Source organism: Parasteatoda tepidariorum, chromosome 7 (genome assembly GCF_043381705.1).
Source record: "Parasteatoda tepidariorum isolate YZ-2023 chromosome 7, CAS_Ptep_4.0, whole genome shotgun sequence".
In the NCBI taxonomy this organism is placed as follows: domain Eukaryota; kingdom Metazoa; phylum Arthropoda; class Arachnida; order Araneae; family Theridiidae; genus Parasteatoda; species Parasteatoda tepidariorum.
Genome location: NC_092210.1, coordinates 49,359,978 through 49,378,638, shown reverse-complemented (window position 1 = coordinate 49,378,638; position 18,661 = coordinate 49,359,978). Strand labels below are relative to the sequence as shown.

Here is an 18,661-nt window from a genome sequence, read left to right as displayed (position 1 = left end):
ATTAGAATCAATACTGTTTGTTGTAATCAAAACTATTTTATTATGATTGTAATATTATACTTTTTAAAATTAATAACTAAAAATCATACATGATTTAATGTGTTTTAAGATTTACTTGAAGGGTTAATATAAACTCTTTATTTTAAAATAAGTATTTTTAAAAACTAAATATTTTGTGGACAAAAAAACATTATTGTATAGAACAAATATTTTACCTCTACAGTGTATAAAATAAAAATAAATAACGGTAACAAAATAATATTATATAATATTATAATAAGATTATATTAAATTATATTTTGCATGAAACTTTGAATAACCGAATTTTATAATTATATTAAATTATTATATTATTTTAATCATATTATTTTAATTATATCATTTTAATTATATTAATTTTTTTGACTCGCTTAAATAGTTAAAGAGATGAGGCGAAATTAGCTAAAAGTGAATTTCATACTAGGAGGACTAAACCCCTATCCTAACAATATTCTATAAACACCATATTTTTCAAATGGACCCCCATTTTTTTTTTTTTTATTTGAGGGGCAAATATACGAATTCATCAAAGAAAAGGTACATTTATTGTAAAAAAAAAATATGTCTTTGTATATTTTTTGTAACTTAATATCGCTGACACAAGTTAATTAACATATTTAAGGTAGCTGCTCAAATCATTACGATCTTAAATTATTAAGAACCTCCATCCCCGATTCCTAGATCAAAAATCAAAAAAGGTTGTCCTTTTTTTTCGGCACTGTTCAAATTTTAATCTTGGATAAAAAAAAGTAGCATTTTATTTTCATATTGCTTAAAATTTTCTAAAGAATTAAATTAATTTACAAAAATATTTAATTTGATTCATAAAAGAATGCAACTTTAAATCTAAATTTAAATGAGAGCTTAAAATCGAGAAGAAGAAAAAATACAATACAAGAAAAAAATAAATCAATTGCAAGCCACATGATAGATTAAAGCTAGAATGGAGAAGGGGCAAAATAGCCAATTTTTAACGTTGAAGAGATTTACAAACAATGATAGACTTGCATCATTATTTTTATTGTTAGGTATACAGGGTTATTCATAATTCCCTCCGGGGTTTCGAAGCGTTATAGTAAAAAAACGAAGACGAATATGGCAAAAAAGAACATATGAAATTATTCCAAAAGTATTCAAGTTTTAATTTAAGCAGTTGCCGGTAGATGGCAGTAACATGTACCACTGAAGCCAGTTGTAGTAAAGAAAAATGCCGTTTACTGGCGGAGGGAATTATGAATAACCCTGTATGTTAATACACCTAATAATCAAAAAGGAAAAGTCTATCAATATTTGTGAATTCCACAAAAGCTTGAAAAGTGACAATTTTGCCTCCTTCCGTCTTTCTAGTGTTACCGAAGACTCAAAACACATAAATCGAACTCTATTAAATATGAGAGTCATTTATAAAACAATGTCAATAAGGTTTTGTGGATGTAAAAACAGACTGAATTCCTTTAAGTGTTGGAGAAGAAGCATTCTAACTGCTCGTCCGGCAGTTTGTAGAAAACCTGCCCTATGTTGAAGGATTTCCGGATGGCCAGCAACTCGTCTATGGACTCGATGGGATTGGCTTTAGTAGACCAGACACAGAGCGAGCTATTAGGAACTTGAAATAACAATCTCTGCATTTCTGGTATAGAATACTTGAGGAGCGATGCATGGACAGGAAACATAACAGGCTGCATCAGTGTGTACTCTTTCACCAAAGCTATCATCCGATCAACATGTTCTCGGGTATACCTATTACAGAATGAAGTAGAGCGTTATCAGGAATAACTTACATTGACGAGATTTACAAATAATGTTTATGAAATTTTGAAGTTTCTTGCAGATCTCTGTTAAGAAATATTGATGTATAATGGTCCATAATATGGAACAAATTTGCAACACTCACGGTTGAATCATAGTGCTCAGCAAGTTTATTCCTAATCCTGTGCAACAACATTCGAAATTTTATACTTTTAATGTACATAACTTAAAATTTGTGAGTGATAAGATTTAGATTTGAGATTCTCAGAGTTTTTTTTCTAATTATAGACCTTAAAACAACACAATAAATGAGGATTTCCTTTTTCAAATTATTCAAATATATTCCCAACATTTTATGCAAACAATAGTTTTAGTTTCAAGTTTTAAAATATTTTTCTTTTTTTTTTTTAATTTTAAACAGTTTTGATCTATTGACAGAGCATTAAAAATGCATACATCAATATGTTATATGTTTAATAACTGTGTGTAATTTGTTTGCACCGATCAAATTTTGCTATCTAGTAAATATCAGATTACAACACTTGTTATGTTAATTTCAAAATAATATTAAACTTTTGCTTAAGGCGGGTACACCATATGGACCACATGTGATGGTACAGATGATACACCATAAGCAAAAGGTTAAATCAGCGTGTTAAGTCTTGTTACGTAGAGAAACTTTAACATTTTTTCTTGTGTGTGCTGAATCTTTTAACATAATTTGGAAGATTGTTACAAGCCGAAGGTTAATGTTTGAATTTAAAAAGTATAAATTTTATGCTTTGTAAATAGCTAAGAACATCACTTTTGGAATAACTATTCATTACAATATCCACGATTACAACATTCGAAAACACATTTATTCATCACATGCATCAAAAAACGTTATTATTAATCGCTCGTTATTTTAAAAACCCGATTTATTACTTAAACAATAATATAGATAATAGAATTTCAGTTGTACCTTCATGAAACTAACTTTGTTTGAGAGATATAAAAACGGTAAAAATATTTTCTATTAATGAATACTAACAAAATATTAACACTTTTAAGAAAACATCATACATGCTTTATGGAAAGTATTTCAAATAACTTTAATACTAAACAAAATCTTAAAATATTATAGGATTCTTCAAGTTCTCACCCTATTTTAAGATAGGTAGATGGCAATATATCTGTTGTCCACCCAATAGATATGATTGACCGCGGAAATCGAGTTCGGCATAGAGTGAGGAACGTCCATGAGTCCACTGGCACATTCGAAGAGCTGTGGGGTCCGAGTTGAATATCAGCATTCAGAATAATCGGACCACGTAGCTGTAAGATCAAAAAAACAATACAAATTACAAAAAACTTCTAGATACGCTGACAGTAAGCAACATCATGTGTGTTATACATTACATCGAATTCCTGTTTTGAACCAGCGAGTCCATTAACAATATCTTAAGCGAAATAGAATATTTTGGTCAAAGTGTTAAATGTAATCACTGATTTAAAAAGAAAAAATATATTTAAAATGGAATGTTGCAGGAGTGGAGAGGATGAACTACACTAAACATAATTTTCAGAGTTTATATGCGAAACTGAAAAGCAATATTTATGGCAATTATGTATCACCAATAAAGAAACAGATGTCCTAGATCAGAAGATCCATACTTCCGCTTAAAGCACTTTCAAAAGTGCGTTTTCTAAATTATTTTTTCGAACTTAAAATTCTTTAGTAGTTAGCTTGTAGAATACTTTCGTAAGGAAGCAAGTTCAATTTATGGCTTTTAACGTTTTTAGTGAACCATGGTGAAGAGGAACACTCTATTGTGTTTGAGAAAAATTTCTTCTCAGACAAAAGTTCGTTGCTTAACAAAGATGGAGTACATATGAAAAATAGTAAATTATTTTTATTTGTAAGGCAACGTAGAGGGATTTTATTTTTTAAAAAAAATGCCTCTAAGCGCTGCAGAGCATTCCCTTAAGACATATCTCAGTCTTTTGAAAACTTTGCTTGATGAGTATTTTGTATACTATATCCCGAAAAAAATTCATTGATATAAAAAATCATAAGTTTTTTAGCATTTGGTTTAAAGATTCAAATAGAATCAAAGAGAAACCCTTCTTATAATAACTGTTTTTCTTTAAAACAATATGCACGGAATATAATTTTAGATTATAAGTCAAAAGTAAAGTTATCAGTTAGCAGAAGTTACAAATTATTGTTTTGACATAGAATAAACAGCCATTTTTGCAAAAACCAAAATAAACGTGGCGAGTTTTTATTCATTCATCAAAGATAAGAAAAATGTCCCCTACATGATCAGCCACTCTTGCCAAAACTCGACATGCTGGCTCAACCACCTCCGTGGACTGAAAATCCAGTTGGATTCCCTTGTTGTTATACCGAAGTACTTCTTGCAGCCATTCCTCGAGTAATAGATCACTAGGTACAGAAGCTGACTGTGACATAATGGGTACTGGATACCTGCTATTGCAAGACATACTCACATCACCTTCCACGAGGCTAGCTGGACCTGTAAATGGAATGTTGCTCTGTAACTTATCGTTTGCTTCACTTACACATAGTGCCACACAAAAGTTTAAGCACACCTGGAGTTATTATATACATTTAAAAATATCACTTTTTTTCAATTATTTTATTGTAAGTATATTAAACAGACAAGAAAATATTCGAAGCAAAAGGAAAAAAATAGCTACAAAAAATTAATGCTGGAAAAACAGAAATTTGAATTTTTTGTTCTAAAAATGTAAATAAATGCAGTTTTTTTTTCTTTTTTTGACAAATTACGCAATGTTAGAAGGTTTTAAAACTCTTAGCCATCATTATAATTCCTAATAGGACAAGGGGAAAAATTGTTTCGACCAATTTGCTATATCACCTAATTATGATACCTTAGTGAACCATACTGAAACAGTGAACTATCAAGTATGCATTTGTTCTTAGTGTTTCAAAAACATAATAAATTTCCCTAATCCTACTGAACATGGGTGGATAATTGATGAAGAAACTATAAGCATTAGTTGGAACAGTATTCCTTAATGTATCATAGGGTTTGCTAATTCTCCTGTATTTCAAGAAAATACACGCAATGCAAACACAGTTTCTTGTTTAGATTTTATCTCATGCATTAATCTCGGAAATCGTAACGGACAAGAAAATTAATGTTGCAGTTTGCGGAAAATGGATTCAGAGATAAATAGTTATGTTTCAGATTATCTGGAGGTTTCTTCTTTTAAAAAAATGTAACACAATAATTTAAGTATGTAATAAATTTGTTTCACATAATAATAATTTTCCCTCGTATTTTAATTTTCCCTCATATTTAAGTAAATTAATTTTATATGAAAATGAACATTGATCTATATAAATAACCTTATTTTCTTCAAAAATATTATGTATTTATTAAAAAGCGCACATTAAGTTGTTTGTGATGAAATATTAACATTAAAGATAATATTTTATCACCAACATGTAATGTTTTGTTAATTTCATCTCTAATTAAAAACATTCTTCTCCAGGTTCCCAGCAAATATTATTTCACTAAAACAATAATAGTATCTTTAAGTTCTTAATTTTGGGGTACTACTTTAATCTCGTGCTAAACATTAATGTGCAAATATTTTTTTTTTTGGTGAACTTCGCGTTTCTTAGTTAAGAAACACTGTTTAAACGTATTATCTAAAAAAAAAATTTTAATTGACAGAGTTGGTAAACGAAAACCATTTTTTAGCCATCTTTCATTGCTTCAGGTTGCTGCACAGGGTTACTTTTCGATATCAGTTACAATGATAAGGTCAAAGCAATTCACACGTAAAGAAGTTTTTTAAACTTTTAAGTTAATATTTTTTAAAAAAATACTACTTAAGATATTTGTATAAATCACTCAAAGTAAGGTATATGTAAAGTTTTAACTCTTGGTGAGAATTACAAACCTCAATTCCGATGGGAAATTACACGAAAGACGATTTTGAAAGAAGATAAAAAGGTTCAAATATCTGCTTCAAACCCAAAATTGTTCAACAACTGACATCAAAAATCAGATAAGTCATATTGTTTTTATATTTATTTTATTTATAGATGAACTAAAACTATATCAAAAGATGCAAGATGCCTCGATATTCTTTGTCTTAAACTACATTATTGACTAGATTTGACCCGCAATAAGTACTTGTCATATGGATGAATGAATTAATGCAGTAGTAGTTGTTGCTGTTGACGTATGCCTGTTTAGGCAGAGGGGGTGCGATTGTTCTTGTTTTCCAGTGGCGCCATCTATGGCCAAGAATAGCCGTAGTAGTTGGTTAGGCCTACTGATGAACGCAGCGAGTCAGAGAAAGAATTCTAATTTTTTGATTCACACTTAAAATACGAATGCCGAGTATTTAGAACAACACTGTCGAGGGCAGCAGAAACAAGCGGAGATCCGCGAAGCTGTGAGTTCTGGCAGGGGAAGGACAAAGTGAAACTGCGAAGCGTTGAGTTCGTATATTCGGACCAACTAGTCACCGCCAGTGGCTTGTAAGATATAAATGACTTGTATGAACAGGAAAGAAACATTAACTCCATATATTTATTCTTAATTAGTTGTATAGGACTATTCAAATGAAGCCTTCAGGACTTCACTTAAAAGTTATTTCAATTTTCGAGCTAAATGCAAATTTTTAATAGCATTTTTTTTTTAATTATTCTTATAAGCTTTTACTTCTAAGTCCATTGGCTAGTCGTTGTTTGCTGTTTGTGCCACGAGCCCACGTCACTCGGAGTCCATCGCCTTTAGCTTCAGGAAAATAATCCAACAATCCTGCAGGCATGGAATTCTGTGAAAGAAAAATATATATTAGTTTATCATAATTATAAAGGAGCAAAATGATTATTTGCCAATCCATTTATGCATTAATTTTTAGTTGTCTATTGTTCTGGACTCAATTCTGGCAAACATATTTCTTTGTATTAAATAATTCAATAAGTTTGTTACAGAATATGTAGTTTCAAAAAAAGTAAAATATTGTGCTTATTCCTACATAGCATGGAACTATTTTATTTCAAAATTATCTCATATATAGCAATCTTAGACTATTAAAATTTGCAGAGGGAAAAAAAATTTGTACGTAACATGCGAACTTTAATAGGACGCTGCGTCCATGACCGAAAGTTCGTGGGTTCGATCCCCGCCGGCTGAAGACTCCCCGTGTAGTTGGTGACTGATGCACGTAAAAATTCTGTCGAGTCGCAAAGTCCTCCATGTTCCTATAACAAATCAAAACCTCTGGGGGTAGGGGAGAGTGGGGTCAATTGTAACATTTTTTACTTAACTATTTTTAACTAACAAAAAATCCAATATATTATTAGTATTAATTGACAGACGAGTAAAGTAGACTATCCTCTACTAGAAAAAAAAATAAATACCTGATTTTAAATATTATTATATTAGTTATTAACAATTTTTGACAGTCGTGCAGTTGTTACAATTGTCCCCACTTACGGGGTCAATTGTAACAGTTCATAAATTCAACTAAAACAATTATACATATTATCATAGTTGTGATAGATTTTTTTATTGATCAAAATAGTAGTGATATTTCAGGAGTAAAAATAATAATGAACAGAGACCTAAAGGGTTAAACTTTTAACTTTAATGGGTTAAACATTTTAATTTATGCTGTGAAAGGTGTCAAATAAAATAATGCACATGCAACATAATATAAATGATATAGGAAACTATTGGTGGTACTTAAAGAGTTAAGTAATGGTTTGTAAACATAAGATTATTTATTTTCAGCTGTTACAATCGTCCCTTTACTTATTGTTACAATTGTCCCCAAGACGCCATTTCAGCTTCATTTGTTAAAAACAATGCTAGTTAATTAACAAAACTAATCTTTTTTTTTTTATTGAAATGTTAATTAAGGTGTCCACTTACATATTCGGTTACTAATTTTTATTTGTTTAAACAAAATTACTTTGTTACAATATAATATTCTAATACCAAAAAAAGTACTTGCGTGGCGTGAAAATATCTTTTGTGATGTAACTCTTTCAAAAGTACATAAAAATGGTTGCCATCAGGGGTGTACATGTAGATTTATTAAATACACCTTGTGCGCCACCTAGGAACCAAATCTAGAACCCGACACTCGAAATTTTTGCTCTGTTACAATCGTACCCTGTTACAATTGACCCCACTCTCCCCTACTGGGTTAGAGATCGATCGTTCTCTAATTCAGGTCAAAATTACGATCTGTGGATGAATGAATGGGTTCACCTTATAAACAGGTGTGACGTATGATGTGGCAGAAGTCGAATTCTTGGTTATAGATGGCGCCACTGAAAAACTAGAAGCGCTCCCTCTGCCTTAAATCTGCTCGGTTTCACCAGGCTGGCTTGCTAGTATGGCAAGTGGCATTAGAACCAACCAACCATCCAAAGTAATAATAAATCAAAATAGAAAAGAGCTGAAAGCAGCTAAATCCAAATTTGTTTTATTTTAATTTATAAAGTCAGAAATAATTCTCGCAGAAAACAACACAAATTTTTAAATACTGTTTAATAATAACTGTAACTGTGTGTTCCTGTAAATGGAAAGTTTCCTTCTTTCAATATTACTTGTCTTGTATCACAAAATGCTAACAAATACATTTTATATTTCATAATTTGTGACTTGATAGAACCAGATATGTTTTTTCCATAGAAAGCTTTCAAAAGGTAAAAAGAAAAGAAACGAGATCCATTAAAATAAACGTTGGCAAGTATGTCTCTCTTTACTAATACCCTTTGGCAAATTAAATATGGCCTCAACCTTCTCAAAAAATACATTAAATTTTTGTTATTTTCATGTAGGTTTATAAATTCTAAAATCTTATTAAAGTTCAGCGAGCATGTTTGAATTTTAATGCCCTTTCTATGACTACTTTAAAATGGTTTCTATTCGAAATGGAATTGCATAGTTAAAATTGGGTTTGCAAGAAACTTGCATCGTAATAACCTATTTTCTACAATCTTTATCTTAAGTCTTTTTCTATAACTTGCTATGTCTACATATTTGATGATGTAAAAAGAAGTTTAAAAATTACTGTTTCATTCCCTATTACTATTCTAGATTAAATAAAATATTTCATGAAAAAAGAAAAAAAAGTAAGTTAGAAATAGGAAATATGAGAGTGATTTTTTTTCAACTTCCGATTTACCACAAATAGTAAGAGTGCAGAAAAAATTTTTATTTTTTTACCATAAAGCTACGGAGAAACATGTTTACTTTTTGTGATTCAGTAAAGCAGCTTTCGAAATTGCTCTTGGGAAATTGGAGACCTGCGAGTGACGTCATCGTAGGTAAAGCGTAGCATTTGTCGTTTCAGAAGCCAATCAAGTTCAACACACGCGTGGCGTAGCTTATAACCCAATTAAATCTGATTTAAATCACATGGGTGGGCAAAGGCGTCATTACTTCACTTCTTCTCAAGTTGCAAGTACCCAATCGTACACGAGAGCAGCAAACAGCTCTGTTAGATGGGCATGATGAAAATTGAAGCTCCTCATTAACTAAATCCATGAATATGAGTAGAGACTACTCATATTCATGGATTTAGTTAATGAGGAGCTTCAATTGTCTCTTTTCTTCGTGAAATATGAAAGCCAATTTGTTTGTGCGATAGGTCTATTGTAAGATAGGCGTTTTTTTTTTTTTGTTTTTTTTTAAATACTACTTCCCCAGGTGAAGGGAACAAATGAGTAGCTTCAGTTCAGATTAGGTTCGTCTCATATGATCATTATTGGCTAATTTTTTCGTAGAACTGTTTTGAAAGTTAGTTTTGATTTTATTATTATTATGTTGTAACCCCAAGTCACAATTTCAAATTTCAATTTTAAAAAATGGTTTTAACTACGATACAGTAAATAAAATAAATACAACATTTTTGTGTCGTAACTCTATACAAAGAAAAGCATTGCGAGCGAAATTTATATATATTAATAAAGTGTATAAAAAAAATACAAATTTACAAGGAGTAGCTTTCTGCCCCACTTGGGCAGGAGAAAAAAATCAAATATGTATAAAGAAAGGATGAAATAATTCTTTTACTATATACTTATTTGCATAAAATAATAATCAGTAAAATTGTTTGGTAGCGAAAAAATTAAGATAGCACTTTAGATTACAGTTCGATAGTCAATCGTCTGCACCGTTAATTATAAAAACAAACAGTGTTTTCCTTTTATTTCGGAAATACGTTCTAGTACTTTGAATGCATATCTAATTATTCGGAAAAATTTTGTAAAATTAAATAAAATTAAAATTTACAACCGGAATTACTGATTATAAAAAGAAATGAAACTAGCTTTTTAAGATATTCAGTTCGATAATCAATCACTTGCACCATTAATTATAAAACCAAACGATTTTTTTTCCTTTTAGTTTTTAAACATATCACTCACAAAAGGAAGTCAATTTTCTGTTGCAATGCAGAGAAATGAATGCATGAACAAATCTATATAATGGAAAAGCATGCATAGAAATATATATATTAAGGTCAGTAAGAAAAACAAGTTCGAGATGAGAGCGAAATCCGGTGCAAAAGAGTAATAACCTTTGTTCTTTTCTGAGTCTTCATCTGGGGCAAATTTTTTATTTATTTTTTTTACTGGGATAAGCTCAAATTTCATCAAATAATTTAGAGTTTTAAGTGTTTTTAAAATTTTCCTTTCCTGTTGAATAAATTATAGCAGAGATAAGAATTAAATTATTTATAGCAGTTTTAGGAAACTTTTACAATACGAATATTCGAACAGTTATTTTTGAAAGTGGAATAAGTCCATTTGCAGCTAAAAAGTCGTTAATTTATTATTTTTTCATAATTTTAATTATCATTGTTGCATTTTCATGTTTCATTAAAATCTAGAGTCAAAAAATTATAGAGATAAATCATTGCCCAAATTGATTAACCTTTGCCAATATTTTTAAATTCATTCAAACACTAACCCTTAAAAGCCTGGACCTTTAACCACTTTCCTAATGAATTTATTCCACTTTCAAAATTAACGCCACATTTCAAAACTGATAATTATTTTCAAATTTAGCTAATTTTGAAACGCATCTTTTTTAACTAAAAGGAATAGTTTTTAACTTAGCTTTAAGCATTGCTTTTTCATAAATCAAATTTTAAAAAAATACTAGAATTAAGAATAATTTCTAGAATTGAAAGTATCTTAAACTATGTATAAACTATTCATAATTTGGTTTGAATGTAATAAAATGAAAGAAATAACTGATTTTCTCAATCATACAAAAATATAATAACATTAAATCAATCTCCCCGTTTTTTATTTATTTTATTAAGTTTAGTATAGTTCTGATTTTCTAAAAACTATACATTTTAAGCAATGTTCACAGTATCTAAAGAAGGAAATATTTTTATCTGATCTAAAATTTCATTCGCTTCAAAAATATATATTTATATAGACAAGTATTGAAGACCTCAAAAACAGACGCCCATTTTCAAGGCTTTTGCCAAACGTGAATGAGAAGAAACAAAAGTGATTTGAAATATAAAACGAAAAGTTGACAATGAAAGATGGAAAAATAAAGGTGAGAAACAAAACTAGAAAAAAACACAGTAGCTAAGAGAGAAAAACAAATTAAAAACAGAACAAGAAAAACCGCAGTGGCCGAGAGGGGCGAATCAGGCTAAAATGCATTTCCATGAGCTATGGAGACATGGTGAAGAACTTTTGTCGTTAATGTAGAAATAAGTTCTTTGAAGGAAACATTAGTTTTAGATAATTATCATAAAATCAAAACTTTAGCTTTAATGTATAGCAACCAATAAGGTATGGCAAGTTAATTTAGTTTTCAGGTATATTAAGGTATCATAAAAAAAACTGAGCATAATTGTCTGATTTGATCCAAATTTATGATATATAATGCTTAATTTAAATATTTTTCAAAATAATGCTTTCGCCATCTTTTTTTTCCTTCCAGTAATATTTTTTTTATTTCTTTCATAACTTTAAAAATTTTTATAAAAGTTATCTAAGAAGTTCTGAGATTACCCAAATATTTTTTTTTATAAAAATAATAAAAGTAAGCAGATAACTTGCATTAAAAATTATATGAATAAGCGATATTTTTATGAATGCAATAATATCAATATCAACTTTATATAACAGGGGTTACCAACTGGCGGCCCGCAGGCCACATCCTGCCCGTGAAGCCTTGGCCCGCGAAGTAAAATATATTAGTTGTCATTTTTTTGCGGGCAATTTTCGTAAAAAATCTATATGGGTTTAAAATACTTTTCTCGTTAAAAAAAAATAAACTAATTTCTTCGTTACTGTGAAATTTAACATACCAATGGTGCAAAAAAAAATTTATTTCTCAGGTTTTGCAACGAAGAAAATATTTATTCAAATAACAAAAATAATCCTGCATGTTGCTCTTTTTTATTTCGTTTTTTTTCTGACTATAATTTAGCATGTGCATATCAGAAATTTTCCAATTTGATTTTGGGCGAAATTATTTACATTTTTAAATTTTAAATATAAAATGTAAATATCTATTCTTTGGTGATTGCAGCAGACAAACCTCTCAACTCTCTCATTGAACTTTTTATGTGCTACTATGTAAGTCTTAATACCAACCTTTTTAAAGTTTTATATCTTAACAATTAGATATCTGTTGCACATTAATTGTTTAATACATAGGTGCACATTAAATTTATTGTAGTCAGAATTTTTTAATATGCATTTAAATATTTTTAAAAATCTACTTCTTATTTTAATTTGTAAATTCAATACTTTTGTTTTGTACAACTTGATAAAAATCTGTCAGTAATATTTAATGTTCCTTCAAACATAAAAAAGAGTCCTATATAAAATTTTGATAAAGTTGCGGCCCGCCATTTGACTGGTGTTTTTAATTGTGGCCCCCGGCCTTATGTAAGTTGGGAGCCCCTGTTATATAACATATGCTTCATTTAATCATATTACATAAAAATGCATAGTTTTCAAAAATGCATAAAATGTCATAAAAATTTTCCATATAAAAAAAGTATCAGAAGTAGGTAAAAAAAGGAAAAAGCCCCACTACGGCTTATAATTTGATAGCGAAATTTTAATGTCTTTTTTTATCATACTAGGTTCCGATTTGGTAAGGTATGTCTTCTTTCTAAGGTTTGCCGCTTAATTAGCGGTCCCTGCGATTTTTAAGTTAGATTACTATACAAATTGGTCTTCGAATATGTAGGCGAATAGTTACAGAAGCACGTAAAATATTTCAACTTACCAATTTTTTTCAAAAATGGCGAAATTTTAAAAAAGAATTCCACATCTGAAAAGTTACCAGAAAATTTACAATAGTAAAAGAAATTGAGCAATAATATGAAAAACACTTTTGTAAAGCTGTTGATTTTAAATATATAGTTTAAATTTAAAGTGAATTGGTAAAAATATGTTCGATTTATGGATTTGGTTGAATACGAAACGACTTATGAAATTTTCTAAACGCAAGCAGTGCACAGTGGGCCAGCATCCAAGGCTTCGTGGCCAAAATTAGTATTCCGATAAAATTTTTTTCAAAATTTGGGGGTTTTTAGGTGCAGGTAAATTGAATTCATAGTTAAAATTTTGAAATACACTAAAAATACCAACAAAAAAAAAAACGGAATGGCGACTGAAATATGGCGAGCAAAACTAAGAAAAATAATATAGTACGTTTAAATAATTAAATATAGCAATGAAAATATAATAATTTTCGTAATTTTATATTAAGAATGAAAAGCAAATTATATTTCCGAAGTAATATTACAAAATAACGGGCATTAATTACAAAATAACTCGAAAATATGAAGGGAAAAAAAAACATAATTTTTGTTTTTCGGTATATTTAGTCCACCTTTGCAATACGGGCAAAATGAGGCAGGTTTTTTCGAAAGAAGAAACCTCAAAGAAGACAACAAAAAAAGTTTAGCCAATTACCTCGTGGAACTTTTTGAAACTAAGTTTCGAGAATCATTCAAACATTGTAAAATATCAAATTATAAGATATAAACTATAAGTCTGTCAAGAGTATTAACTAATCCAACAAATTGAAAAATTGTACTATAATTTCAGACTAATTACTCTGATAAAAATGTAACAGTAAGGTGAAATTTCTATATATATTTCTGAAAAAAAAAATTTTAAAGTTGCATTTAAAAAAGAACTTTTAAAAAAAATTTCACTGCCTACATTGTACTCTCGTCGGTTCAAAAAGTAAATTATAATGTTTGGAATGATTATGAATACTTAATTTGGGCTACATTAAAACTGCCTACCCATATTTTAGTTGCAAATTAAATTTTTGACTTTTGGCCAAAGATCATGGTCTTCTGGCCCACAGTGCAGTGGAGTGTGAACAACATTCCAAAAATTCAAAATTCGCGCACTTAGCTTCCAGTTCTCAATTATAAATCTTGGATGTATGATTTTAAGGTTTTAATTCATCTCGTGTATAGCAATTATTAAATTTTTCTTAATTCCTTTATATGAAACAGATTGACAACGCTGTATTCATACGAAAACGACAAATAGCGCTTCTTTTTTGTAGACGATAAATAGTGCAAACTAATCGGAAAGGACCCAATGATGGTTTATTCATATGAAATCCGTCTGTCTTTATTTGTACAAAATATACCATTAACGGCTTAGTCCACCAATAACGCTTTGTTCCTATGAACGCAATTTGTAAATAGTGCTTTATTCATATGATAAGAACAATACCATTAAATAATGCTATTTCGCATTCAAAGTCCTAACAATTTTTTTGTTCGCTTTTTTAACAGCATTTTTTAAATCTAGGTTTATTCATAAGAACAGTAAAAACAAAAAATAACAAAAAGTTAAGTCTACATTCACTAAAGTAATAAACAGTATGGGATTTTGCATATACCAGTGCTTGGTATTGAATTTCATTAAAACTTAAACAAAATTTTCAGTAAGGTATTCAGTATTAAAAACTTACGTAAATTTTGTTTATTGCTTTTCCTCCATAAATTAACACTTTTGTTTACTTCCAGCTACATCTTGTAGCCCATTAGTACGACGTAAACAATTAAATCAACTACTTCGCTTTGCCACAATCTGGAGCAATGCGGCAATTCAAAAGCAAAGTGAAAAACTCCTTTGTGTTCTGATATGTTGCCATGAAAATATTAAAAGAAGTTCATTGGCAAAATTGTAATTCAGATCTCGCCAGAATCTTACTCTCACTGTCACTTTCGTCTGAAGTTTATGATAATGAGTTCAGAAAATCTCGGTCATTATTCCAAAACCTGTTAAGAGATTTTCTTTATTCTTTTCGTATAAGAGGTGAACGAGACTTCTTCTTATGGCTTCTTCCTTAACCTCCTGAGCTTTAAATAATGTCAGTAATGCGATTTTCACTTAGAAAGAGTAATGCTTAGAAAAAGTAAACTCATAATGGGATAAAATATTTTTTTAAAAAAATTTAATTGATTAAACTTAATTAACTTAAAGGTAAAGAATTTTTTTTCCTGCATATTATAGAATGTTTCTTAGTGTATTTTTTTACAATTGTGTAATAAAATCAAAATCGCTAAGCTCAAACAAAAATATAAAATTGCTTATAAAAGGTGGAATTTCTTACCTTTATTTTTTATTGCAATTAAAAATGAGAGTAAAGCCAATTTTACGTCCACATAAACAATCGCTTTGTAATGGAATATAAACAGAAAAACGTTTTAAAACATTAATTTTAAAATGATAAAATCGAATCAGATTATACGCTGGGTCTCAGGTAATTTTGCGTAAAAAATGAAGTTTTAATTAAAAATTAATTATCCTGAGTAATTTAGACAAGAGCCGCAGTAGAATTTAATTTTTAAATTCTACTGTTTAATTTTTAAATTCTGCTAAATTAAAAAATTTAAAAAATTGTTAAAAATTGAAATCAAACTGTCTGAAATAAAAGATAGCTATAAACTAGAAACAAATCTTATAAATTTTAAATTTTATCTAATTTTAAAAATGCAACTTTTCCAAAATTTGATTTCTCAGGAACTATTCGACCGATTTTGCTCAAATTTAGTATTTTGCCATTCAAATTTACCTTCTTTAAAATGGTGTAAAAAAATTTATACCTCACAATTCAAAAGGTTTTCGACTGTTATTAAATAAAAATAATAATAAATATTTACGAAAAGTTATACTTTGCATAGAATTATCTTTAGTTAAACCGATTTTATAATTGTGTGCAAAAAAAGTTTTCAATACTTTAAAAAAACAAAATTATATAATAAAATTATAAAATAATAAAATACGCGAAAAATAAAATTAACATTAGCGGGTCCAAACTTTTCACCGATTTCCTGACCAAACTATTGGGACCATTTTTCCCAAATTGCGGTTAGATATTTTGAGGATCAGAAATCTGAATCCGTTGAAAAAAAAGGTATGTTTATTCCAAGAAAGTAAATTTTTGTGTCTGATTTCGTAACTTTCGTATAATATCGTCTGCACTAATTAAAAGGCATATTTGAGGTCACCTCTTTGAACCTTTTATATTGATTCCTAGAACGTAAAGATCCGATCATTAGATCAAAAGTTATTCAGAGTGGTTCATTCTTTATTTTGCACACTGTACATATATTGTTCATACATTGTGATCGTTAAGTTCTAAATCACTTAATTAATCTCTTTAACGGTAACTTATAATAGCATATTAACGTAATTTACATAAAAAAAGGAATGCAAGTTGTAAAACGATAAATATGTTTAGACTATTTAGACTATGGTTAATATGTTAGATCGATTCAAAAAAGTTCATCCGAAAACGTAATAAGGTAATGTTATAGATATACGTTATAATAAAGAAACAACTCTTTTTAGATTTAACTCTTCATTTAAAAAACAATCAAAATCAAAAATCATGGATCATACCATGTGTTTTTCCAAAGAATAAAAACACCTACAAAACGGTCTGATTACAATAAGAAAAAAAAAGGGTTTTTTTTGTATAGAGAAAAATTTCTTTTTTTATATAAATTTTATAGTTACATTTTGTAAACAGTTTCTTTTTATTATGTTAATTAAGTTACGTGATCGTTTGCGAGTTAAGCTTACGATAGTTTATTTTATTTTCCAAGTTTTTGCAATTTATAGGTTACCTTATTCTTATAGTTAGTGTACTTCGTATCATTCCTGCTACTGCAATTTATTTTTAATCAATTAACTTTTAATGGTTTTATTTCAACTTACTGCTGCCTCAATTCATAGTTTCCACAGTTTATCACTTATTTTAAAGGATATAAAATGGAGCGTAAATAATAAATAAATTATAATACTAATCCCACTGAATAACTTTTGATCTAATGATAGGAACTTCACGTACTAGGACTCAATCGTAATGGTTCGAGATGTGACCTCTAATATGCTAATTGATTAGGTCAGACGATATTTTAAGTTTCGAAATCAGACACAAAAGCGTACTTTTTCTGAAAAAGTGTTTTTTTTTTCTGACGGATTCAGATTCCTTACTCTCAAAATAAACGATCGGTAAACAAGTACAAACCGATTTCAGTCGGATAAAAACAATAAAGCTGTATAGTATCACCTGATAATTAAGTATAATTAAGTATCACCTGATATTACATAGATTCGTATGGTGCGTCTAATAATTTGGTCAGGGATTGCAATTATAGAATAATTTGTAAACTGAAAAGTGTTGTAAGATGCCATGATTGTTTAAAATGAGAAAAATAAAATAATGTTATCAGACGACTTTTTCGTAAAATAAAATTTTTTTCCTATTTTTTTTCTTGTCGTTCGTAAAACTTGTCTTGACGGTATCGTTTTAGAACAATTGCAACTATAACAAAATTTCAAAACTCATTTTAAAAACATTTTTTCAATCGAAATTCAGTTTTCTTATATGATTTAAACAGGAGAAGACAACAGTCTTTAATACAAATCTGCAAAGAATGTTTCTGAAAGTGATCGGATACAAAGATCTCGCGTATATAAGAACAAACAAAGGCTACGAAAATGTTGAGTCACGCCAAATACAAAAGCCGTGTTCGACACAAGCAAACCGTTCGTTCACCTAGTGCGGAAGAATAAGAATAGCGGTAAAATAGAATGAATAAAAAAAAAAATTAATAATAAAATAAATTCTGTTATAGACATTGAAAAAAAAATGGGAACGCAACAGTCTCAGACTTCCGTGAAAACCGGCCTTTCCTTTTTCGAAAGGAGAGGGTTTGGTATGAAAGACCATTTTTCCTCATGGATGATCCAAACCTTCAATCTCATCACCTGCTTTGCGGTTTATTATTTCTTTTACCCCTGACTTCTTTTTTTTTTATCTTCTCTCTTTGGATTGTCTTGTTTCCCCCCATTACACAGTAAAGTTTGATTTAAATTCACTGCAACCATAAAAATGACTTGTTGGAAAATAACCACAGGTGTTGAGTAGCACTGGGCGATGTTAAGATTTCGGCATCGCGATGTATCGCTACTCTAACATCGCGATGCTTCGTTACACTAATTTCTTGACATTTGGTACTGTGTAATTTCGAATTCTAGCACTTTTTGATTGATAAATAAAGGCAATTATATTCTTGTAATAAACTCAATCCTCAGCTACCTTACACAAAATGTTCCTTACGCTACCTCAACGCTCCTTATGCTACCTAAACGTTCATTACGCTACCTTACGCTCGACTTCGCGACGTATCGCTACTCTAACAACGCGATGCTCCGTTACACTAATTTCTTAACATTTGATATTGTGTAATTTCGAATTCTTGATCTTTTTAATTGATAAATTGAGGCAATTATATTCTTGTAATAAACTCAATCCTCAGCTACCTTACACAA

The 18,661-nt window shown here is 29.3% G+C and overlaps 1 protein-coding gene across 2 annotated transcripts in view; it reads right to left on the bottom strand.

Moving 5' to 3' along the window:
- Positions 1 to 525: 525 nt before the first annotated feature.
- Positions 526 to 18,661, bottom strand: part of LOC107448796 (protein FAM151B-like) — a 30,017-nt gene continuing 11,881 nt past the window's right edge. The window contains exons 1-5 of one of the 2 annotated variants that reach the window (XM_043045695.2): positions 14,787 to 15,015; positions 6,501 to 6,615; positions 4,093 to 4,310; positions 2,933 to 3,105; positions 526 to 1,779 (exon numbers count right to left, since the gene is read on the bottom strand). In XM_043045695.2, coding sequence (XP_042901629.1) covers positions 1,494 to 1,779; positions 2,933 to 3,105; positions 4,093 to 4,310; positions 6,501 to 6,609 — 786 coding nt within the window. In that variant the 5' untranslated portion in view covers positions 6,610 to 6,615; positions 14,787 to 15,015 and the 3' untranslated portion in view covers positions 526 to 1,493. Of the gene's footprint in view, positions 1,780 to 2,932; positions 3,106 to 4,092; positions 4,311 to 6,500; positions 6,616 to 14,786; positions 15,016 to 18,661 lie in introns of those variants that run through there. The other variant, XM_016064136.4, reaches the window with a different exon arrangement.